Source organism: Phaethon aethereus (assembly GCF_964289735.1).
Source record: "Phaethon aethereus genome assembly, chromosome: 5".
Classification (NCBI taxonomy): Eukaryota; Metazoa; Chordata; class Aves; order Phaethontiformes; family Phaethontidae; genus Phaethon; species Phaethon aethereus.
The window spans coordinates 61,300,913-61,327,957 of record NC_138579.1 but is presented as its reverse complement, the minus strand read 5'-3'; the positions used below and the strand labels follow the sequence as shown (position 1 = coordinate 61,327,957).

The window sequence follows — 27,045 nt, the reverse complement described above, 5'->3', positions numbered from 1 at the left end:
CAAATACAACATGCATCCACTGGACGCTTATTTGACCAGCACATGTCAAGACAAACTTTCCTATGCTTTTGATTTGCAAAAAGACAGGTGAAAAAGCCCCAACAGCAACAATCAGAATTGACCTTAGAAACACTTCGAAACAGTAGCAGCTTCTCTGTGAAAGCTGCTTCCCATGCGTCTTTTGCACTTTAAAAATTCTCCACCTCAAAATTGACCCTAACACTGATGTCACCTGGTGTAAAGTTTGTTTTATACTAGACAGAGAATGACACAATATTCCTAAAAATACAAAGAAGTGCTACTGAGGACTGAAAGACTGTCACGAAACGTTCCTTAAAGATAACAGTGGCTATAACTGAAATAACAAATGCTAAAACTGAGCATCTACTATTTGAAAGTCACTGAGAAATGAAGTATGAATTAAGATTCCCCATTAAAAAGAAAAGCTGGACACACATTCCAGCAACGATTGAAGACTTTCTTTGGACAGGCCTGGCAGCTGAAAGAATTCCACTAAACGCTACGAAAGATCTTCCTAATCACTTACCATTTTAAATTGGCGACTACCCCTGGAACAAAAAAATACATGTGAAATTTGGGTAATATGTCTGGAAATGGAAAGGGTCTCTCTTCTTCATCTCTCTTCACATCCGCTACATGTCAGCAGTTTTCTATAACTGAAGGTCAACTGCTTAATTTCTCACACGAAGTCCCATTCTGAAAATATTCCCAGTATTTGAATGGGGTTTGCCTATGTACTTCATCTGCAGGATCATGTTTTATAATTGCCACACCAAAATGAAATACAGAACTATTCTGGAACTTGAAAAAACAAATACAGTTGTCATAGGTTCAAAAAAAGACTGCTTGGGAACCGGGAGGCAATGCTGCTCAGAAACTTTTCAGACCTTCCTAGGGCTTTCAGGCAGTGGGACTAATGATCTCAGATTAAGTTAGTGATATACACTACCTTCTAATCTCATTAATTTCCTAGCTTTGCTTAACAGTAGTTTATGCACCCAAGAATTGCTGTCCCAGTGCTCAGAATATGCTGAAGCCATTCTGGCGGCTCTGCCAATGCATTCTTAACACTCTCTGACTTGCAGCTCTTGCACACAAACAATCTGCCATTTAACCATTTGTAGATGGCATAAATATTTTTTTTAAAGAGGCACAATGATGGCAAGATCCAGCTCTCCACAAAAGCTCTTGCTTGCTTCAGTAGAAATGTTCAAACAAAGCCTGGGCTTTTTTCAAAGTTATTCATTCAATTAGTATGGAAGGAAAAGAAAATAATATAACAAAATTATAAGGTACCATATAACAAAACTAAATATACAACTATCACATTTTTTCCCAAATCAGTTTATAACCCAGATTTCATATTTACTGTCATTGCTAACAGCATTTGTACAAAACAGCCGAAGGAAACAAGTTTTCATAAGAACTGTGCTGATTACCTGTTGTGCATGAGCACATTTTTTGTTTCAGAAATATCTTTGTTTCTATTTCAGTAAACTACACCCAATCAACATGGCAACCCTCACATTTTATGTGTTTCTAAACCTAACAAAATAATGAAATGAATTAGGGTAGTCTTCCTTAAAGACTTCATAAAAGTACTTTGTTCTTTTATTTCTCTCTCTATACTATTCCCTTTATCAAACTGTATAGAGTAGAGTTTAAAACCAGCTATCACATGGTCTGTTGAGTTTCCCCAGGCATGACCTCACTTTACAGAATGTATGAGTGTTTACAACATGAGGTGTGCAAGTCTGAAGACTAAATTAGGCTTTAGGATCTGCTGATTGTTGATTAAAACTTTCACTGAGTTCAAAGGGTACGTGATGAATTATATAGAACCAATCCCACAGGATATGAAAGACAGATTTAAAAAATAAAAATAAAAAACCCAACCACCATAAAATAAAAATGAAAAATGTCTCAAACACAATTACAGTAAGAATACTGGCCCCCACCCTCTGTTAATAGGAATCAGCATAGCCTTGGAGTTCCACTGATTGGCTTTCACCAAGGGCTGGGTCTGCAGGGCAAAATCTTCTGCAACATTACTTGGATTTTATTCTGGTGCAACTGCTTTCTCTACAATTCACTGGCGCCTGAGCTACAGCTGTGTAGCTAAGAGGCAAAGCAGTAAGCCAGATTCTCCCACTACTTATTGTTTTTAAATTGGTTTATCTCTACTGACTTCAGTGGATTTGCCGTTGAACTACATTAGCCTATTAAACAAGAGGACAATTACGTCCATTGATTTCAACGGGAATTTTGTCTGGACATATGGAGTGACAGCAGAACGCAAGATCTGGTTCTTTATTTTAAGACTGTGTTCTTTTTCTGGTTTAGTTTCTCATCCCAAAGATGCTCTGACCACTGCACTCCTGACTTCTCAAGCTGGTTTTGGTAGAACTTTGAGATAAACTAGTGTAATTAATATGTTTATAATAACCAAAGGAAAGTGCTTGAAAGTTATGTTCCTCTGAAGCCTTAGACACAGAAGTGCAGATTTGCTGGGGCTCTCTTTCATCCTCTGTGGAGAAACTCATGAAGCAGAATCTGAGAGTCAATGAGTCATTATCAGGCGTCAGTGATACATCTACCAGAGACTCTCCTTCAGATTTCTCCCCAAATTACAAAATTTGTCTGATTTGAATGCTGGAAAAAGGAGTGGTTACTTTCTCAGCTCTGTCCCACAGATTTTCAGTCACACAAAACTTGAGCAATAGGTCTTTGCACCAGATACTTCAGGGCAACATCAGTTAAAACACATAAATAAAGACAGTTACAGTGTGAAAAATAAACATCAGTTAAAACACATAAATAAAGACAGTTACAGTGTGAAAAATAAAGGCAAAGTTAATTGGAGAGAAAGAAAAGCTTATTAAATGGGAAGAGGCCAAATAAGATAGAGCAAGCACAAGTCCAACTGAAAGAAAAATCATGAGCAAAATAATACAAAGAGTTTGGATGGATGAGGCTCTAGTAAGGAGACAGACTGACACAAAAGATTTAGCTGATGGGGTTTTTTTGCATGCTTATGAGAAAGCCAACACTGTAATCAGACTAAATTAGCATGCACAAGGCTGAAAAAGAATATTTAGTCACCTAACATGAATCTGAATGTAATAAACAGTGACAATTCATCATTCAGTGCCAAGAATGATTTGAATCTCTACACAAGTGAGAAGACCGTCAAAAATGGGAAAAATAATAATTCTAGAGATCATACTGGGTGATAAACAAACACATTCCAACAATAATAATGCTTCATATATTTTTAATGTCAGAGTCTGGCCACTTCACAATCAAAATAAGATATTCTGAGCCACAGCTCAATCTAGGAAAGCGCTTCTGCCTTTTTCTGGTTGAAGCATTGTCAGCAGGGAAGACACATGTGTTTCTTGTCAGCCAAAGAGACACAGGCATGCCCGCCCAAACAGAAACTCCAGATGTATTTTTCAAGAAGCCCCTCACCCAATTTCACAACACTACCAAGAGCTGTTTAACACCTCTCTTACCTGCACAACAACCACCTGAATGGACACATGATCTGGGAGTCTGATCGGTGCTCGGAAATACTGTGATAATGCAACCAGAAGATGAAGTATTGCTACAAGACTTTTAGCGTGAACAGCTGAAATAGATATTAAAAGCACAGGTTACAAACTGCAAAGTAACTATGGCGCATATTTTTACTTTTTAGGATGTAGGGATTATGGGACTCTTTTCCTTTTGCCACCTGGAGCCAGGGGTCATTTCTAAGGCACCACTCCTTACTGGTCTCCTCCTGCTCATGCAAACGCAGCCCAGTCAGTAATATGCACCAGCACCAAAGCGTTAGTTTTTGCAACATGACTGGATGCCATGGGCTTGTGTAGATGGAAATCTAAAGTTAATCCAGAAGCCAGATTTCATGTACAGCAGTTTAAGTGCTGTCTCTGCATTCTCCTTGCGTTTCCTTTATTCCCTTTATTTCAATAAGGATTTACGGACTATCAGAAAGATATTTTTGTACTCATAACATGCACTTATTCATTTTTAAGTGTCACAGTGTTTGTAGGATGATAAACGAGCCTATTTTGGCAGAAGCATTAAGCAATAACTTACTAAACTCAATGACTCAAACATTCCTCATGAAGTTGTTATAGTTCTTGTTATTGAAGCTTTTTCACAGCAGGTTTCATATGGGTAGTTAACACTAACACGACTTACAAGATATCAAAAGCCATACTGTAGGAAATCCTTAATCAAGTATCAAACCATTGGCATGAAAGTAAATAATTTCTAATTGTTATTATTGCCTTTCTTGTCTTCTAGCTTTTGCATTTAGTCTTCCCCAGAGTAGTATTCCTAAATGATCTTTGATAGCTACAGCACGGTACGCTTATGTTCTTTGTGCTTGAACTAACCAGTAACTACTACCTTACTTCCCTGGTAAAGCAGCATCAGATTCACTAAAATATCATTCTTCATTATCTTCCAATGCAAGTCTCAACTATGCCGTGGAGATACCCATTTGTATAAAATGTGGCATTGCTGTCAGATTTTGCTGGGGTGTCAGTGGTCATGGATGAGGTGCTTTAGCAGAACATTGAAAAGCTGTCTGTCTGCCTAGCACCGGTGTGTGCTACAGCTGGCTCCAGCTGCTGCTGTCTATCTCTACTTTAGCTCTAAAACACATGTAAAACATTAAATTAAAACTAGAAGTTGAATTGTCAGGCCACTCCAAACACCCTGCATCCAGCTGCATAACAGAGAATGGAAAAAACGTAGGGGGAGGTTGAAGAGAGATGGGGACAGAAAACTCAGCAGGACCACACAAAAGGGAAAGTCAGAGATGCCTGATGCTCACTCTTCCTCCCTCGAGCTATTTCTCTTCCTCTCACTAATTTGTTGTGAATGGAACAGGATACAAAACAGCTCAGCTCAAGACAGGTATAGGAGACAGGGAAACTTATATACTGGCCAACGTATTCACCAGTGTGAAATGATTCTGGATACCAAACTTGAAACAGATTAAGAGGCCTAATTTTCTAAAACTGCAGATAACCTGCTTTCTGCAACACATATGCACTAAAATGTCTTGTGCTGGGCCACTGAGGGCATTTCTATTAGATATTACTATGTTCATGGTTCATACAATAAAAAAGGAAGGGTGCAGTCCTAATTTTGAGAGTTTTGTAACCAAAATCAGTGGTTCAGATTTAGCCTTAAACAATCAGAAATACTATTCGTATCTATGCTTCAAATTTTACACAAGCAGTACTAGTACCTAACTCTCCTTCTGCCTATCAGGCACCTTTATACAGGCACCTTCCCATTTCAATAACCAGCTAAGTAACGGCAAACTTAAGCTGGTATGCATATGGATTTAAGAGCAGAAATACCATTGTTTGACAGACTCTGAAAAGACAGTTTATTTAAATTGGAGGTTGAGCACCAGTAAAGAGGGTAGAGCATACCACATCTGGAAGTGCCCTGCAGAGCAGCTCTTACCACACGGGTTTCAGCCTTCCCTTATCATTGGATATTTCAGAATTCCAGATAGCAGCTATAAACTCTCGGCTGTCAACAAATAAGAACAGCATAGAAAACACACAACTTACAGTCAACGTTCCATTTAATGCTTCTTGGAGGGAGTTTAAGGGTTTCATTGATCTTTTCAAGCACTGTCTGCAGCTTCTGTTTCTGAGCAATTTCAGACTGGGTAACTTCAGCTACATTCAGCTTCTCACTTTCAAGTTTCTCTGAAGTGATAACAGAAGAAAAAACAGAAGAAAAACCATTGTCAACTCCATGAAGAACACAAAGACATTCCATGCACCCAGGTGCACATTCAAGAGATTTTAGACTTCCTTGTTTTAAAATTATCTGATTTTCCTTCCAGAGCCAGATTCCCCCACACTGCTGAGCTCCTAAAGATACAGTTCACATTTTCCCTTTATTTACCCATTGCCAAGGGGAAGGCCAAGTATTTACGAAAGCCACACTACTGGCTAATAAATATTTGCTGCAACTCCCTTTAGGGAACACCAGACTTGGAGCTAAGGCGTGTTACGTCTATTGCTACGGGATAAAGGTTATTCTGTATGCAAGTGGCTTGTACGGCAGACCATCAAACCCAGGAAACAGATACCAACTTTAAGAAGATTCTTTTCACCAGTCTCAGCCTCCCAGCTTCCCCCTTGGACTCGGGAGATTTAGAAGTTTTACCTGGCCCATTTGTGATAGAAGTGACACACCATATTCACAGAGGTGGAGGATGCACCCAAGGAATGTGAACAAGTATTTCTGGAGGTATGAAAACAACTAAAACCTTGGGCAATTTCTTTCTATGAAGCCACAGACCTTTTCTGCACTCAAAATTTGCAGTAGATTTTAAAATACTTTATAAATTGGTTTGTTAATAGCTAGTACAGACTGATAGGTATATACATACACGGCTTAGTGTTTACCATTAAATAATAAGCGAAGAAAATTTAGCAGTAAAAGCTTCCTGATAAAAAGACCAGAAACAAAATGCTTGGTCACCTATCAATTTACTTCTACGAAAGAATGTCTTATTAAGAGATATATTATTTTGTAAGAGCTGATTTTGTTCTCATCAAAGTCAACTGAGTATCTTCCCAAAGAGAGTGAGCCTGAGCTACCAGCCTATGAATCCTGCCCAAGAGGCTGCTATCTCCATGGGTTTCTTGTGCCTTCACAGAAATCAGTCTGTGCATAGTCTCACAACAAGACCAGAGTCTGTATTTAGCAGAGACCTGATCCACAAGGAGTTAAGGTTAATGGAAAAGATTCCACTGAAATCAGTAAGTGCTGGATCAGTATACACATATTTAGAGTCAGGCTGTATCTGATACACATTTTCTGGGTTTTGGGTGAAGTCACTGGAGGTCTGCCCATGAGAATCAAATTGTTCAGTCTGGGGCGTATCCAGTCCATCACAATATATTCAATAGCTTAACCATTCATAGAAGGGAATAGTCTCTGTAGTCTTTATTAGAAATGCTCACATAATGTTTCAAGATTCATTTAAGATACTGAAAAGAAATTTACTGGAGACTTTATGAGCTGTAATAACTAAGAAAATGGCTTCCATGCCAACAGGTAAAAAAGCATGTGCCAGCTCTGCATTAGCAGTTTTTTCTCTATCTGTTTCTCAGTTGAAGCTCAGTTTGCAGTCCGCTGGGTACCATTACCTCAGTAACGTTAAAAGCCAGACATCAAATCAGAAAGAAATTCCAACTTTCCAGAGGAACTTTGCAATGTGAATAAACTATAGTATGGAACCAGCAGAGATTAAAAACATCCACCATTGTACTGAAAATACCTTTGCCTTCAAACTTACTTTCCACTTTTAACACGGTTAAGTTTGTACAGCACATATGCAGATAATAAATTTAATTGGAGTGAATACTGTTGCCAAGACAAAAACCCTCCCTTTCTAGCACCCCAGGTAGGCTTTATGCTCTTCTCATCAACTACAGAGCACCACACATTGCACTGTAGCTATAAGGATTGTGCCTTATTGCTCAAGGGCCTCATAATACAATGCTATTTTTATATCACTTAGTGGCATAAATGTAAGATGATACCAAGGCTCCTAAGTAGGAACAAGTGATCCACTTACTGACAAAGTGCCCCAACAGCATGCACATGTATTTTTTTCTTACCAAATAATTTCTGCAATACTTGTCCATCATACAGGTCTTCAGCCAAGTCTTTCACAATAATCCTCTCTCCTACCAACACATCATTAATCCAGTCAATTAATACCTATATGGGAAACACAAATTTGGCAGTATTATACACTATTCATTTGCAATTTAAAACACATGTCATTTTGTACAATGATGAAAATATTTAGCAGAAAGAATACCAAAGCTGCAATGGCTCAAAATACAATCAGTCTGAAATACCATCAGAAGAAAATAGGAAGGACTTAAGAAGGACTCTGCTAAGGTGGCTGTGTCAGTGCACCACGAGGTCTAGACAAATACCAGACTGATGCAGTGCCTTCTGGAGTGAAATCTATCCTTTTGCTTTCAGTAGTATTTTAACGTTTTACTGTGAAGCAAAAGGTGTTAAAGTAAATTCTAATGAATCTTCCCGCTAAAGTTCTAACCCCAAGAATCGCAAAGACTACACAGGAAGTCGGTGTGATCTCAGACTGGGGGTGAGATGGGACTAAGAATCCAGGCTCAGGATTTTAATCCAAATTCTTAAACCTCTCTCTGCATATCTAGAGAAAGATACCGCAACAAATGACCTTCCCATTCCACTGGGATGTACGCGCCACGTAGTTTCATTTAATTAATATCTAAACAGCGCTTCGAAGTGTTCAAATGAAAGAGAGAGGAATAGTATTAAAAAATAGTTTCACTTTCCTGAAAGTGTTTACATGCTTTTCATTACCTTCATTAGTTCTTGTAATTTTGGGTCATTTCTTGAATTTGGATCAACCATTGTTCGGACTTCATTTTCCTCTGGAAGGTTTAAAAGAAATATATTAGAAATGATTACAGGCATGACACTTTATTTTATGTCAAGCTTTTACGTTGAGATGTAAAATTGTTGTGAATTACCTAGCATAGTGTCCTCAGGGTCTAGTTCGAATGGAATTGGACTGAGAGGTAAGTTAATGGCATTTATTCCTTCTTCCTGTAATTCAGATACTAGGAAATAAAAAACAGAAGAGCTTGGTCAAATTTCAATTCAATTTTAGTTACTATTTCACTCTTGCTAAAAGTGGCATTAATTGTCTTAATTTCTCTATAAGAACATGACTCTATTAGATAAGCCACTAGGTGTAATCACAGCAATAAAATATAGCTGATGAAAATGGGAAGCCCAGCCAACAAACCTTTAGTTGTATGAGTAGATTTTTCATGGATAATGGTACTGGAATCAATGCAATTTCCTCAAATATTTTCCAGGATAAGGCCCACTGTCCTCAAATTTTAAAAGGCTCCCTTGCATTATAATGGTCCTCACATTTTCACACTAATGAATCATTTTAGCTGAGGGAAATGATCACCGGTTTCAGCTATGTCACCCTTGCTCTGGAGATGCTTCAAGTTCAGCTACTTGAGAAGAGCTGGGTCTGGCTATATATTCACACAGGAGCTGCCAGACTGATAACTATTTAGGACTGAAGGTGCAGTCACAGTACACGTCTCTCTGCGTTGTTAAGCTCAGAGACAGGCTAGAGCAGACTGTGGGATGCTTCTGGTCTCCTGTTATAGGCCTTTCTTTATCAGAAACCATGGCAGCAGGACACAGGCGTACAATGATGAGCCCTCAGAAGTACTGCCTTAGAGACCAGACATAGCTTGAAAAAACACGTGGACATGGGAATGGGGCAGTAATCAAAAATCCCATAGTTTGGAGATACCCACAGTTGTCAGGAAATATGGAGGAGTTCTCACTCTGCCAAAGTCCCTTAATGCTGCAAAAATCAATGTTCTTGTAATACATGCTCTGAGAACATAGGAACAGATGGGTCCAGAGAAGAATTGTAAAAACAGTCCTGCTGCTAGTTCTGTACTGTACAGGTTCTGTACCTGGCAGAGTTCACAGCAACTTCATTCATTCCTTTGGGTGACCCAAGTTTTAATAGGTTGCAAAGACAAAACCCTTCCTTCACTGCCCAAACATGCTTCCATAACAGAAGAAAATAAACACGAACAAGCCAGTATACTAACCCTACCGCTATGGAAGAACACATAGCACTGTGCAGGGAGGGTGACCACTCCGGTGATCAGACAAGTTTGTATCTTGCTTTGTAACCAAGAAATCAGTGCAAACCTGATTTACCAAACCAGGAAGAAGCTCGCTTTCTTATGAATGACAAGTAAGTAATGTTGTTTTGACCGCTCACTTCCCAGTGTACAGACCTTCAATGGAACTGGTTGTTAGCACAACTGTTCCAGTCAGAGTTTAAACTTAAATAACTTAATTCAACCATCCTACATGTGTTCTAAAGGTTCAGGTAGCTGTATACACCTTCTGACAGGAACTAAATGCAGATGCAGATTCACCATCTAACATTTCAGATTTACTACCTGAGGCTTTCCTCTGTTTGTTTTGAAAATTACAGAAACAATTTAGTTTGGAGAAAACAGAAAAGTAGAAAGTGACAGTAGAGATCTTGTGTTTTGTTCCTGGACTCGTGACTGCCTCGTAAGTTAGCTTTTGGAAAAGAGTTTTACCTCTTTGCCTTCACTTTCTGTGTGTGATAAGTACGGCTAAGTTTCATGTGAACACTGTGATAATTAGTCAGCTGGTGTGATAACAATACTTAAAACTTCCAAATATTTTCTACGCTTTGTGAATTGTTTTGTGCTCTGTCAGATGAAATGCCTGTGCACATTTCAAGAGTCTGTGTAGCTGTATTCAGGCATCTATGTAAGATTCATAGCAATAATGGCTGTTAGATGTTTATTACTTTTAACTGTACAAAAATAACTTTGAAAAATCCACTACCTTCAATACTGAAATACTAACTTTACTCCATACCCTCACCCTGTTTGTGTATCTGTAAAATACAAATAGTGAGCCGCTCTGAAGAGCCATAAAATAATGCTGACAATAATAGTTCCCTGGATTGTTGTATATCCTCTAAAACTGATGGCTGAGAGCAATGGACCAAATTAATCCCTCATGTAACTCCATCGAGTTCTAAGGAGTTATAGCAAGGATGAATTTGGTGCAGCATGTACAATCTCAGGAACTGTTTACACTTAATGGCAATTTCTTGAACTGCTAGCACTCCTTAGAGAAAATAATTGTTGGTTTTATTAACCTCTTTGATTTTTTAATACTTTTTTTCATTTTAGTTCAAAATGGTTATGGGCATAAAAACATCAGTGGATAGAAAACTTCCATGTGGAGGTCTTTCTGTTCTGAAATGTTTAGTTCATGAGGGACTTCTGCACAACGGTTCCTGGGCAGAAAATGTTTTTTTCACATCAATCCCAAGAGGGAGCATAGTAAATAAAATCTCTTCAAGCCAACTGGCTCCACTGAGCTCTCCTATCCTGAAGGGCTGGATGCTCTGCTTGGGCAAGATACACTGGAGGAAGCAGTCGGCTCATTTTCCCAGTGAAGGACAGTGCGGAAAGCTTTTGGCTCCTCTCTCCAGGGAGCAACCCACTGGTAGAGCTCACTGACACTTCTGCAGGGACACTGAGTGGACCTTTCAAGGCTGAATGTTTTGTAAGGTATTCTTTACAAGGCCCAGTGAACATCCCCATATTTGTCCTCCAATGTGCACAATTATTACATTCTACTTTTAATGACATGACCTTCATCATATTATCAGAGTTTCAGAACATAAGAGAAAGCAAACAAAAAAATGCCATATCTTTGCATTGAAAGAGAACATAAAATACAAATAAAATAATAATAAATACACATGAGAAAATATGTTGTTCTAGAGTGCATTGCAAGTGTTCTATTTATCATACAGCAGGGGCGAAGTCCTGCTTTGCTGCACGCAGGTATACACAAGCAGTGGTCTTGTTGCCCCAGGCAGCACACCTGAATCGCATACATTTCTCACACCTGCCCGAGCCGTATGCAGAAACTACCCAACACACCTCTGGATGATCCAAAGATCCCAGATGGATCCAGTTTGCTAGAGAGGACAGCTCCTCCTCAGCCACTGCACTCTGCAGTGCACAACCCATGCCCAAGGTTGATATTAGTCTCGTAATAAAGACTCCTCCTGCCCTCCTGTCCCCTACAAGCAGAACACATGATGGAGAGCCTGATAGCATCATTTTCATTTCTTAATACTGAAAAGAAAAGATTTAACTACAGATTAATAATGCTACTAAAAGGAGTAGGCAAGAACACACGCATTATATCAAGTTGTACACACGGGGAGAGAAAATGTATTATGTAGTATAGCCTCACTTTCTAAGAATGCCCATCAAAAATGTTCCATGACAAACCACTATTATACACTTAGGTGTTTATAGAGGAACCACAAAAATGTGATTGAGGTTAAGAGTTTGCATACCACAGTTTCAGCAGAGGAATCCGTTTTTCATCTGTTTTTCATTAATTTATTTTAATTAATTTTCATGAAAATCACTTCAGCAATTTAGTATTTTAATAAAAACAAAGCACACAGGTTTGGGACAATTTTTGCAGCAGCTATTAAAATAAAATAATCTAATTTCTGGAAATACTTTGAGGAATGACTTGGAGCATCAGTAAGACCTCCACTCTGAGTCTTACAGTGTAAAGACCCAGGAAGGGAGGAGGGGACATAGCTGCAGCAGTTCATCTATACCTCACCAGTTGCCAGGAGCCAGACCAGTGCACTGGGACCTGCGGCAGTTCCCCTGAAGGGCAGTATCCACAGAGTTGTCTGCTTGACATCAGGCATCCTCGGTCACTGGATGACTCCAGCAATTAGAGTTAAGAGCACCTTTCTGTTCTCACCCTCTGCTGTGGCTGGTGTGTTAGCTACCATGGGGCTTGTTCTCATCACGCTTATATTGGCACGATTAGGGACTTTATCCTTTTGGACGGGAGAGGAAAATTCAGTCCTTCATGTTTTTTTTACAGTCACCATGCTGAATAGAACTGGGGGTTGCATGTACTTTTAGAGCAAGACCCTTAAAAGCAACAGTTACACGTGGCCCAGACAAATCTCTGTGGATTGGCAATGTGAAAGTCCCAGTTTTAACTCTGGATAAGGAATGGACACTTCTTCTCAGACTTCTGATTCAGCTCCATGTGCCAAATTTGTTATGATGTAATCAAGTGCAACTCCACTGCTATCAGCTGTCAACAGACTTCCTCCTATCATGCCAGCACCAAATTTGGCCCCAGATCTGGGGAGCCCACAAGCTTGTATCAACAGCAACTACAGCAGCTATTTTAAGCTGGATAGAGTTCTTACTGTTTTAGATGCTCTAGGATTACAAGGTCATAAACCCATGCTATCAAATCCACACGGGTGCTCTGAGCCAGACTTTGCCCTTTGATGCATGCATCCAACTGCCATTGAAACCGTTGGACGCCGAGCACATCTGAAAGTGGAGTACTGCCCCTACGGTTTAAATTGGCTTAATTCCTCTAGTACATGCAGCCTGTTGCTCCACATTGTATTTATTAGACAGTTTCATTTGGTTTTTTTACTTGTTTATTTTGTGTGCTGAAGGCTTTTTGCTGGCCTGTTTAGTATTCAGGGCTTAATGTAATTCTGATTTGAATAAAACACATCTTACTATTTAACTGAACTCAGTAATGCCACATCATCCAATGCACTCTCTGTGGTTCAGATGTATTTTAGCATATCTATCCAAAGAATCATAAAATAAATACAGCAAGATGTAGTGTTAAATAGTCTCTCCTCCGAGTGCTACAGCCATGTCTTCCCATATAATTGATTCTGTACTTACGAAACTAAAACTACTGAAGTGCTACAATCAATTCTGAAAATTTGTGATTAACTAGAACCGAAGCCTAATGTTGGAGGAGCACAGTGACACAATGCTTCTAACCTCAATCTTTCAAAATCAGGAGGTTTAAATATATGCATATACACCTACATAAATATATACATACCACTTCTGCAGTTCTTTAAGTTCCTTTCTTTAATATAAGGGTTTTCCATTCAAGGTCTTCTCTGCCATTTTTAAGGTTGCAAATACTTTGGTTCGTTTTTTGGTGGGTTTCTTTGTGGGAGCTGAGATTTGTTGACATTCACATGACTACATGAGTTTAAGCTTTGTATAAAAAGTCAAAGGACAAACTACCTGTTATTATAAACTACTATGGCAGACAGTAGCTTTACGTGCCATGTCTCTACCTTAAGCTACTTTTTCCTGGAACAAGCACAACTTGGAAGGCCAGCTGCAGACATCATATTGCCAGAGTAACACTGGACAATTGTACATACACCCGCATTCAAACATGCATGCATGTGCTGCATATGTTTACGTATGCAGCCAGAAATTACAGCCATAATAAACATTATTATGTTTTCAATAACAAATGTCTTGACTGCTCTTGTACAGAGATATCTACTCCATTACAGTTGACCCAAATTTAGATGAATAGTTTCTTATTTCATTTTCTCTTTACTCGGTGCAAATTTCTCATAAATGCTCATGACCTTGATGGCTTGCTTTTGTAACCACTTGTGCACAAGAGCTGCTTTACTTCTTCTACTGACTTGATAGTCTGCAATGCAGACTTGAGTGTAAATGGCTGTATCCACACAGAACTCAGTGGATTTATGCCGATTTATACCAGCTCACTGGCTCAGTGTGATTCCTACTCCCCCTCACATACTCCCAGTTTTCTACCCAGATAGAATTCCAGTGGAGTAATTCTGAATTTGTACTGTCAAATGGAGAAGAGATCCAAATTACCTAAGGTGGTCAGAGAATGAGAGAAAAACCAGCAAAACCATTTTCAAACAGTCCTAGTTTAAGCTTTTACAGAATGATACAATTTAGTCAAGCAAACTTGTGCAATTGTTTTCTGGACCATCCATCCAAAATGTTATTTTCTAATGCTTATGTGTATGCATCTTATGAGTCCACAAAGGGAAAAGAAAATATTAATCTAAGATGGTACTGCCTAATTTTCTTGAATACATAATTCATCCAATATGGATCTTGGCAGCTCAGCTTTAACTTGAAACAAAAGAAATCCACACAAAAGACAATAAATCTGCATTACACATGGTACTAAAATGATCCAATGGATTTATAGATGTTTACAAGTTTGCAGAGTGTGACACAGCGTCCACCAGAAATTTGATATTCACAGCACAAAACATCATAAACATATGTCTGCAACTACAAAGGGGTCTTTTTATGTGGGGATCATTGTTAAAATTGTCTTCAGAACATAAACCTTAAGTTGTAAATGCTACTCCCCATTTATTCTCCAAGACATAATAAATGAGGAAAGAAAAGCAGAGATATGTTTGTAATTGAAAATGTTTCTCAGGAAATGATCTGTACAGGAACATCATTCTCATTCCATTAACTGCTGACTCCAAGCCAACCATTTGTAAAAGTAAATAAATATGCAAACTGGCTGACAACAATGTGCCTGCCTTTAATGTTACTGCATTAGTACCCAGTCTCCAAAAAAGAATCTATTTTCTTTTCTCATTTCTCCATTAAACCAAACATGGCATACACACAAAAGAACGGGAGAAATGCTCTTCATAGAAAGAATGGGAGAAATGCTATAATTTAATTTTCATGTATGCAATACAAATTAAACACTTATTGCCTTGGACTTTCTTTAAAGTCCAAAGCTACTCTGAAGTACCTCAGTGACTAGCTTACTGTTCCTTTCTTTTTTGCAACTAGCGAGGGAAAAAACTCTCCACAGATTCGTCACCATAGATCACCATCATATCTATCACCACAGATAGTCTGGTCTGACTAGGTAAAAAACAACAACAAAACAGGGAGCAAACTCAATCCTTTTAAAGAGTACACATGATTTTCTTTGCCTTGTCACACGTAGCTTCATTAAGCCTTACACGCTTTCACATTTCATTTGGGATGAAGGTTTTTCCTCAGAATTTTCCTGTAGTTTCTAAGAGGTAGCAAGTGGTGCGGTGTCAGGCTAACACAGATGCCAGTCATTCCATTCATTCCTTCAACACATCCTCTCAACACATCTTTTAAAATACTTAAGCAGTATTTGCAGATGTTTTTGAAAAGCCTGTTACCCTACAGAAGTGTTTAAAGTATCACTGAAAAAACACAAGAGACAGCGTTGGGAACAAATGCAGACAGGAGTTCAAATGACACTTATTTTTTCCCCACTGAAGAACAAACCATGCATATGAGAAATGCTGTGATCATTCCAAGTCCTTATCAAAGTGTGCTGCACTGCACCTGATCCCAGCCTGAAAACTCAAACAGCCTCAGATATGTTGGTAGGGTATTTGTGCAAAAGATACCTGCACGTTGTTAGCTAGTCTGCACATGGTAACCCTAAATACAAAATATTTAATTGAAACAAATCCTTTGGTAGCTAAGATTTCCAATCTGTTGAGGTATTTATTGAGAGATCTCAGACACGATTTATTGAGAGATCTCAGAACTACATGGGGTGCCTGGGGCTATAAGGAGACAGAAGGGAGCGCATTTGTATCCTCTTCACCAATATTTTGATATTTCCCAAGTTATAACAAAACTGCAGGTAGTAACATCCAGAAGAGAGTCAGACAGACCTCTTGGGGTAGTCCTAACCCTAACCAAGGGGAGGCAATTGTTTATCCTATTATGCTCACCAGCTTGCTGCAACATATTTTTCCAAATATTGTGGAGCGAAGAAGCTGATTTTATAGGACTGACTTGCCTCGTTCTCTGAATCACTAACCAGCCAATAGTAGCTATTCCAACATTAACAAGAGGCGCTCATGCAGAAAAGACAAAGCCAAAGATCTGTTCCAAGAAGTCTTTCCCAGCTCAACAAGTTCTAGCTATTCCTAAGGGAAAACCCAAAAATAGTTCTTAGGAATGTGAGGGCACACTAGTAGCAAGCTGAGGATTTCCTGAATTTCTTGCTCTTTTCTTCTTGTGGATATAAGTCTTGTTTTTGAAGGAGAAAAAAATTAGGTGTCAGACCCACTGCATCTCAGTAATCTAGATGACTACTTCTTCTTGGAAGAATTAGAAAAATTACTACATTTACTGGAAAGTTAAAGTTCCTTTTCAGGGACTGCGAATTGGTTTATGTATCACACATGGCCACCGTTTTCAAACTGTAGTTCTTAGAGCTACTTGTGTTTTAATATAAACATCTGGTCATCTTCAAGGAATGACTCTGTGACAAAGGATCAAAAGATTTCTAGTAATTGGCCAAGTATTTCTACATCCCAGAAAGAAAAAGAAACAAAACCAAAACCACCTTAATATCTTTTGAGAGTTCCTCAACGCTTCAAGATCTTTCTTTGGTATCGAAGTCAACCGAGATAAAGTTTGAGGGTGACACCAAGGCTGGACAAGTAGCAAACACAAGGAAGATGGGAAGTGACCCAAAGAAATTAAAATAATAATGGATACAAAAATGCACTAGTATTACTTATTTGCATAACTGGTAGCTTGCAGTCCATGCTTTGGTACCTTCTGCATCAATCCTGAGCATTTAACTGTAGTTCTTCGATTCAGTACAACAAATGAGAATTGACCTGCGACATCTCATTCTTTTTTTCCCCCCACTTTAAAGATTTTCAATTTCTTGCCACATTGAATATTTGTGCCTAACACACAGACGGTTTCTAAGTCCCTGCAGAGTGTCTTAGGGAATTGAAGTTTCTTGTCAAGGACAGAATCAGGATCTAATTTGGGAATTGGGACCTAAAGACAGGCCTTCAACATGGAAAAACTAGGCTGTGGCTTTGGCTGTATTAACAGAAACCCAGCTACATTCTTAAAGAAAATGGGCGGGATTTGGTGAAGGGCAGAAAAATGAAACCTTAAAGTGGCAGAAATATTTCTAGCATAATGAAGAATAAACTTCCCTTTGGGGTTCTCTTGACCAACATGGAGGTTAGCGTGCGTTCGACAGCAGAAAAACCTCAGTCTTGGACTGTTACAGTTAGGACTACAGAAAAGGTAAACTTGTTTCCCCATCCATATTTCATATGAGTGCGCATCATCAAGATGCACATCTGATATGTGGAAGCCCTCCTGCTCCTACGCAGCTGTACAGCGTGAAGGGTCATTTCAGGGACGGAGAGGAATATATCAAGGCTGTGGCAATCCCTGACTAGAGGGAGGACTTTCATCAGCTGGCATAAATCACAGTGTGGTGTGATCCATAGCATGACTGTGGTATTCTCCTAAAACACATTTACACAAAAGTGTAAGATGATGATGCAAGACAGGACTTCAGTAGCACAAACTGGAAACTATGTTTGGCTTAGGAAAGCAGAGTTAATTCTCAATTTACACAGAAAATAAATCAACACTTCCCAGGCTAGGTTCTCAAATCCCTTAATCAGAATTAATTAGTTTAACATCCCACCAACAGAAGAAAATAGTAGTATCCCCATTCTGCAGTGTGGAAAGTGACACACTTTTAGGCTAAGGGATACACTTACATGTTTCCTTTCTAGAAACACAAATTGCACTTGTAAAATGAAACCTAGCCATTTAAAAATACAGCCTTAAAAACCTGCCTATAATGTTACTTAGCCTGATGTAGAATGGACAGGAATATCCATACCTCTTGTTTCTCAAACTCGTATCATAGCAAAGGAACACCCTCCTTTTCATATAACCAGCAGTAATGATTTTCATCCAGCCCTGTGCCTTGTCCTTCCAGGGCACTGCCTGGTACCCTCTTGCGCATTCCTGATCTTGCTCGTTTCCTTGTAAAAGTCGAACAGCTGCTCCAATGTCCAAACACACTGTCTCAAAAAAATTACCTTACTGAACTGTTCATCTGATTACGGTGTTCACATGTTTCTTATCAGGAAACACGATGCGAGCAATGTAAGCACCAGCACTGTACGGGTAAACCCACAGCTCCGAACCGCGCATACATTGCGACTGTCTTTCCAAGACATCTCAAACAAGCTGCACGTTTGGAGCAGCCTCCCACCCCTCAAGCGCTGTCAGACAAGGGGAACACCTCTGTGTAATACTCCTACCTGTTAAATGCATTTCACGGGTTGTTGCCATTACCAATGCATCGTTTTCAGCATGCAAAACATTCATACCAATAGTAGCTGTGGCTGTATTTCCTGCTTCACAGGTGAACACACCAAAAATTGCAATTCAAACATCCAAGTAAATAACCTTAAGTGGGTTTTATTTCATAGCACTAACACATTCACAGTTTCCCAGGAATAATCTGTAGCCTTCAGTTGTTGATGTCATAAATGAGTTTATGTTAATATTCCTATTACAAAGTGTTTAGTACTACAAAATTTTCATTTTAATAAACATGAATATTAAAACCTGCTTACTGCACGATACATAGTCCATTTGAAAATTGCTATCTCAAGAATGTTTTTGACTACAAATGACAATTTTCCCTGAGTGGAAATTCAACTGATAAAAAGCACTATTTTTTCACACTGGATCCAGTATTACTTAAGGACTGAATATGTAACAAAGTAAAGTTAATAGAAACGCATACTCATATGAAATACCACTAGAACGAAACAGTGAATTCTCTCTCACTCATATTGCAGAGGTATTTTCATGGAATAGCATTCAAAATTAACAAACTATGGTATTTTCTTCCTCTTTACCCAGGAAAAAAAGAATCTGACAAGGGTAAGAAGAAAATAACTCCCATTCTTATCTTCAAAATATTACAAAACAAAAATAACCACCATTGCAAAAATATAAGATTAGAAAACAATACTCCTAAGTATCACAGAAACGAAGATGAAAAATAACTGAATGTGTCAGGCTAGTCTCCTACCTTTAGGGCAAAATGCTCCACAGCCCATCATAGGGTCGCTGGGCCACCCTCATAGTGCATCACAGGGAGAACTGCAGTCTTTAAGGTGTCTGAAGCCCCTTGCTCTGCAGGCCCCTTTGCTGCTGTTCTTCAGAGAAGCTGCATTAGCTTTAGAGCCTGTTTTCCAACAGAATGGTCCAAGCACATCACAACTCTCAGCTCAGAGCATCGCTTCAGAACAAGTGACTGACTGCCTATATAATTTAATATGATGCCACATGAGACTCATAGACCATCTGCAAAAGAAACTAAATCTGCTTTTTGCAGCTTGGTAAGTTGCATTCTCAATGCTGGGATGCAGTTCTAACTGTGTGCTTTTGTAATCAGTCATATAACTGAACAAAATGCTCAAATGGCAAGTGTAAAGCACATGTTTTTACCAGTCTCATAGTCCGCTTCTGCTGTAGGTAACTTGCACCTTTTCCCCTTACAACTGAATAAAGTCACGATTCCTCTCAAAGCGTAGCAAAGGTCTGGGCACAGACATGACAATATTGGAAGTAAAATTTCCTTCTTTTTTTTGTGAAACAAAGGCTGGTCAACAAGAGCTACAGAATCCTTGAATCCTGTTGCCAGAATTGAGATGCAGGTGTGATATTACCAAATTCAGGTCCTGATCACAGCGCTCCTTTCTGTAGAAATACTTCCCTACTGAAATAATTAGCAAAACTCACATGGAAGGAGGATTAAGCTCTAAAACAGGCAAAAGCATATAAATAGCTAAAAAGTGAAGGAAAGGAGAGGTATGAGCCATCAAAAGAATAATAAACTACTGGTAAGAAATGAACTAGTTTTATGGGCTATGGGTCCTTCCAAAAAGGGACAGTAATGAAAAGATAATCTACAGCAATTACTTACTTAGGCTAAAATTCAAATTGCTATTAAGTTTTCTACAGACTAAAACTTTTCAGAAGCTGTAAAATGTTTAAGTGTCTGTTTCAACTTGGAGCAGGATGAGGGAAGTGACACATCCCTGGCTCATTTCTAAGTCATGGAAAGTGGTTACCTTTCTAGTTTCCAACTGAACTTCTTTTAAAATACTAGTGCCAAAAGGCAAGCATGGAGAACTGAAAGATATTTATTGTTTACGGTTATTCAGCTGCGCTACACAACACTCCTCCCCCAGGTTTCCTATCAGATGTGATTCCTTGCAAAAAAAAAAAAAAAAAAAAAAAGAAGGCACAGAGCTCTCATCACTGCTCTGAAACCACATTCTTCGCCAGTTCTAAGGAGTCTCTGATACACATCGGTCCGCAGTTACTGGGTCACTCCTAAAAGAAGCTTTCCCCCGCCAACAGTCCTATTTCATGCTGTACTCACAAGTAGCAATGGGGCTCCCCATTCTGACTCCTGGAGTCCCATTGCTTTCTGGCACTGGGAAAGTGGATTGCTGAACTGCTGAATAACAGCATTCAATTACAGGACAATACTGAGCTGGCAGTTCTTTACCAAGCTTTCCTTCTCTTAATTTCTGAATAGAGCCGTAAGTGTCCCAGATATTTTATTATGGCAATCCCATTTGGGAGGTTAGGTACAGCTAAAGGAAAATCATGCTCCACTTGAAACAAAGAAAATGCTGAAGATGATTATATATTAAGAAAATACACAAAGTCTGAAGCTACAGCAACCTGCATCATCTGTTCAACCTGTTTTATAAGTGATTATTTATACCTACTTACAAAGTGACACTTTTTTGTGTGCGCAAAAATAGCTACATAGTAAATATAGTAAATGCAATTACAATATTACAATATTTACTATTACAATATAGTAAATGGAAGTAGTTGTTTTTTAAGACAAGTTTTTGTACCTACAGTAGTACCTGCCAAAAGATCATGTCCAGGTAAACTGTTTTAATAGGTGTAGTTACAGTAGAGTAAGAAAGCTGCAAATGAGCTAAAGCAGAGCTGCTTTCTCAAAGGGCATAACATGGCAAGAAGTTGACAACAGCAGGTCTGAAGTGCATAGCATGGGGACAGAGCAGAGGAATTTCTAATCATACTCTCTGTAATCCATTTTCACTTGCTACAAACATAAATTCAAGCAGGACTTAATTTCTAATTCCTGTAATCTAAGAACAACAACAACAACAACAAAATCATCATTCAAAAAGCCTGTGTGCCTCTCCCTTCCCTCAGCAGAGATCACTGCAGGGAAAGAACAGCACACTGGTAAGATGCTTTGGGCCTAGAGCTTCCCAAACTGTTCCTAAAGGCTCACTTTCAACCCCACAATTTTCAGCTTTGTAAAAACAGAAGTATAGCCAGGGAGGACTAAAGTCTTTTCAAGCGGTTTTGGCCATCAATACAGGAAACAATTCAAAGGCAACATGACACTGATAGCTTAATTTGTGAAAATGGATAAATACCGTATCTGCCACATAGCACATTAACCCATGTAACAAATAAATACAGAAATAGCACTGCAATACTTGGTTAAAAGGTTTTGGTTCACAGAGAAGGAAATTTAATTAAAGCATGTAATGTCAATTACTGTCATTTGTAATTTTATTTTGCTTCCCTAGAAACAATACAGACGCAGGATTCTAAAGTTACCTGCATGTTTGATGCAAATGGGATAAAATTATCTAGGTTCTGAGAAAATCCAGATAGTATTTGGAAAAAAAATGCATTTTTACCTAACCTCATTCATGGGTCTTCTTCAAAGTGTTGATTACATGAGGACTGACATGCCTCCTATTTAAACATATAAGCCAACAACCCAGACCTGAAACAAGACTTTTATGTCTAAAAAATTGTGTTAAGTCATCAGAAAGGTTGGGAGGGGAGCAACAGCCTAATTCTCAGCTACTGCAAATGGGATCAGCCTTACTAAAGCCAACAGAAGAGCATTGATTGCTATCAGAAGAGAATCTGGCTTACTGTTTACACTGATTGATTTCAACTGGAAAATTACAGGGCCAGGCCCTTAACACTTCTGCCTCCTTCACTCTGCTCTGTGCAAAAGCGAAAGAGACGAAGGAGCCATGTAGAAGTCTCCAAGTATTTCACCACCACAGTAATAACCATTGCCAAATTTCATCAGTCCTTCTCCTTTGCCATATGCAATGCGCTGCAGTATCAACATCCATTTCTGTTTTTACACAGACATATCCATTTTTTCAGTAGTAGAGCTCAGTGCTGCACAGAAGCATCCTACCCATATCATATTCTGTTGAAGTCACAAAATAACAGCAGGAATGGATGAATGAAACTTACTGTCGGTGAAATACGTGTCAGATCTATTTCTACCTTGCAAACTATGATCTGAGCTACCACCAGAATCAGCAGGAGAAAACCTGCTCTAAAGACCTCTGAGCCATTTTCCTTTAAGTACCATCACTTCTAAATATGGCAAGCATCCTGTCTTTGAAAAATCATACTTTTCTCAATAGTGTAATGCTACAGTAAAATGGTAGTAAATTATTGGAATTATAGGAAAGAGCTAACAAAAGAAAGATGAAACCAATCAGATGCTTTCTTATGTGTCTAAATGATACACATAAATCGTGTCTATCAGATTCTCCCAGGCTATTTCAGGAGTATGCAGAACACAAAATGATGCGGATTCATTACAAAAAGTCTAAATCTAATCTACTTGAATTTAAAATGCCAGGAATCACGTAAATGGAAGATGAGAAGACAGAACTCACATGTTATACACAAGCAGAAACAAGAGTCATACAAACTAGGAGTCACATAAAAATCTCAGTTACCAAGAAATTACAGGTCAGATCTCTGGCAGTGTCGAAGTCTACTGGTGTATAACTGCAGTGAGGAAAGAGGTATGTCCAAACTGCCTTCATGCCTTCCCCTGCCCGCAAAAGGATGACATGAGGCTGGCATCTGGGATTTCAGGGGTGGCTTTGGGGGTATGAGTGACACTGCTTTGTCATCAAAGGTCTCGGAGGTCTGCTATACTTTCTGAAATCCATCTGTGGAGCTCTCTGAAAAGTTCTTTACTTTTCACAGTCCACTTACATGAGGACATATATCATATGAAACTTTTTGCATCCTAGGTCAAGATTTCACCATGCTGAGGAAATCCTCAGCTGTTCCAACAGACCTGGTGTAAGGCTCCCCCACATCACTTTCACAACCAGCACAAAGGCCTATGAAGCAAAGCCAAGAAGCTGCCCTAGGACAGTGCACCAGTTATTCACAATCCACTCAGTTAAACTGAAATGCGAATACTTAATTGTGAATTCCAAAAGCACTTGCTATTGGCTAAGCTTTGCTTTCCTGGAAATCAGCTTAAAAAGAAAAGAAAAAAAAAATTTAATATTTATGGTCACCATCAATACTTATGTAAACTTAACCTCCCCTCCCCATTCACCAGGGCTAAAATCCAGAAGTAAAGAATTCCAAACCAGACTGTGTAATGCAAAGGGAGGGGCTAGATACCAAGTTATATTTTCAGATGTGCAAATTATCAAACTGCATCCCTCCTAAATAACACAGGTGAATGTTGACAAATGTCATTCAAAAGAGGCAATTCCAACTAGACCTAAGTAGCAACCACAAAAAATTAGACTGTCGACAAAAATAAAATACCACTGACATGAGACAGTTGACCTATAATATAACTGACAAATGGCTAAAAATATGTTGACAAGATCCTGAGGGATTATAGCTCCCCCAGTATGTTACTAGTGCACCTTGCAAGGTCCAAGTGTCATTAAATGCAGGCAGGCCCATTACCTTTTTTCCTAAACACACAGGAGAAAGAGAATGATGTTATAGCTATAAATACACACACTTTTTATACCTTATATCATAAACAAAATCTTTAATACAACCGGAGGTGCACACAAAATCAGATCATATGGAACACTCAATAATACAGTCTCTCTTTCCTAACAAGCAAGTCTCATTCCTTGCCATTAAATCAAGATACACTCAGGTCTAAAACGTTCACCTGGAGCCAAGCTTGTTTGACTTGTTTTGTGCTGACATTTTAAACCAAATGCAGGAACTACTCCCCCCTCATTTTCTAGGTTAGTTATGCTGGATCGAAATCTAAACATTGGCAATGCTACTGAAAATACAGAAACAACCTCAAAGTCAGCAGAATGTCAGTGGCATAAAACTAGTATGCAGATCAGACCTAAATCATAACTCCTGATGATTTCTCTTGTGGCACAGAAGTATTCCTCGGCAAGAGTAAAGACAGCACAATTGGTTACCAAATAGTTTACTCAGTGTTATGATACTGTTTCTCAAGTGAAAAACTACAGTGTACTGATTTACAAGGATGTGCAAAATCAGCTCAAAGTTTGTGCTAGAGGAAGAGGAAAACCCCCTTGATTTATAGGCCTGTGCATTAACAAGCCCCTCTTTCTTGTTACTCTCTCCGCCTTCCATTTAGCCTTTACATTACTTGAGTTGGATTTCCTTTAGGCCTGGCTCCTATTCACTGAACTGCATACCTATACCAATTCCATCTTGAGATCTCCTTTTCTACAATACTGCCAGGCTGGCAATATGGTTCCTGAGAGACTACTTTCCCTGACATGCAGTAAGCTATTTATTGACACACCACTGTTCCCATGCAGTTTTGCACCTAAGCAGTGAACTGGATAGCAGTTCCATATGTTGGAGCTGTTACACTTCTCTGGAAAATTGTATTACTCTGGGTAAATAAAAAGCTAAGAGCAGCAGGAAAAATATCATAAAAACGCAGCCAAATTTGTTTCATCCTGCCTCCATCAGCAAATTTGGTCTATGACCTCTGCATATGAGTCATGCAAGTGCTTTAAAACTTGCAGTGATTTATATTTTCAGGATAGGAAGTTCAAGGCTTATATTTCTATTCCCCAACCATACATTATTTTTCTCCATACACAATTTCTTGATAATTATCTATGAACCAAAATATATAGGCATCTTTTTTTCTACTTTGTGGTGCATATTAACCAAAACCATTCATCTCAATAACCAACCTCTGTGTTCTTGGCAGAGTATAGCCGATGTGTAGGTTATTCCTGGAACCATCCTAGGTTGATGCTCTCATCATAGTTTTAGTCATGGAAACAAGCTTCTACCAAGATAAGCATTGTTTGTGAAAAAGGAAATTCCCAGCATATCTGTCAGAAACAAGAAGTAGTAGGGTACACCACTTTAAAAATAAAAGTATCTAATATTTACATAGTGCTGTTCATCAGAGGACCTTAGTGTGTTCTGCAAGCCAAGTAATGCTTGTTAGAGCTTAGCGCTCAAGTCCTGCTGAGAAAGCCCCCTCTCTACCTGCAGTCCCCCTGCAGTACAGCTTCACTCGTTGAGTCCTACGTTTATAAACAGCTGAAGACTAACAAGTCAAAATTCCACACAAGCACCAGAGAAACTGAGATCTTCTCGCCCATCACATGCACACAGCCTACTTCTGATACCGCATTCAGTGACCTAACTTTCAATTAATTTTTCAGATAAAAATCATTAGTATACAACACTACTGTTTTGCTACCATCCTGCTGACCAGAACCAGTGACTCCCATTGAGGCAACATCAAACCACAGAGAATTATTTCTGGACTTCTTGTTGGCTGCTACAGAATTGCATGAAAGCTTCAGTGCACTAGACAGCCTATTTCCAAGAGTCTACAGCACTTCTATTATGTGGGCACACTCTGCAATGGTGAGATAAAAGGTAACTGTACAACCCACTCTGTAAACCTGGTACTTACTCTACACCGTTGAGACCTGGACTTTAATCCCAGAAATGGTAGTGCCAGGGTTCAAAGCACATGGTCCGTTCAAGGAGCAATCTGATGGTCAGTATCTGGCTGACCTAGCACTTCCCTGCCTGTCTTACAGGGCTTACTTGAATTCATAGTCCACTGGGAAGAGAGGTAGCAGAAGAGGCTACTTTTCAGTTTCTCTAAACATTAGCTGGGGTCTTGGGTTTGCAAACCTGTTTTCTATGGTCTGTTTGACCTGTATCACAACACTTGAAAGATTACTAGGAAGGTCTCACTGACTTGAAAGAGATCATTTGTTTCCTTTGTGATGCAGACCTGTAAGAACCACAGTATAGATCTAGATATAGATATGTTGACTTTAGCTTCTAAGGACCAAGTTACAAATTGTTGTATTGGTTAGCTGCAACTGATTAAGCACTCTTTTCCCTTCTCCTGTAAAATTTAACAAATAACCCCTTCACTGAGTAAAGGTGTAAAAACCGATCTCCACAGCTAAATTCTATAGGGCTATGTGTCTTCAGCATATGCCTCTCTAGGATATTTTATGACAGCAAAAGCCAAGTGTCTCACACATCAGTCTCGATTGTATCATGTGGCACTGCTGTTCTTCCTGTGTGCTCTCTTCAACTGGTCCTCCCCAGATAATGAGAACTCTTCCATCTTACTTCTCTAGAATACTAACAGTGACCAATAGTTCTGCTTTATCTAATGGGCAATCTCTAGGGTCTTGTGAATCATGTGTTGGCATTTTAATCTAGATGGAAGTCTGTGTTCATCCTTGGAAAGCCTTGCTTTATTTTCTGAAACATTCAGACTTCATTTAATCTTAGTATTTATTTCTAGTCTGAATCAGTT

The 27,045-nt window shown here is 39.0% G+C and overlaps 1 protein-coding gene across 1 annotated transcript in view; it reads right to left on the bottom strand.

Moving 5' to 3' along the window:
- The window catches only part of PARVA (parvin alpha), a gene marked incomplete at both ends in the record, with an annotated part of 67,501 nt that overhangs the window by 14,581 nt on the left and 25,875 nt on the right, over nucleotides 1–27,045 (bottom strand). Inside the window, 5 exons of the mRNA XM_082000016.1 lie at nucleotides 3,537–3,652; nucleotides 5,625–5,765; nucleotides 7,695–7,797; nucleotides 8,437–8,507; nucleotides 8,607–8,696. Coding sequence (XP_081856142.1) covers nucleotides 3,537–3,652; nucleotides 5,625–5,765; nucleotides 7,695–7,797; nucleotides 8,437–8,507; nucleotides 8,607–8,696 — 521 coding nt within the window. The remainder of the gene's footprint in view (nucleotides 1–3,536; nucleotides 3,653–5,624; nucleotides 5,766–7,694; nucleotides 7,798–8,436; nucleotides 8,508–8,606; nucleotides 8,697–27,045) is intronic.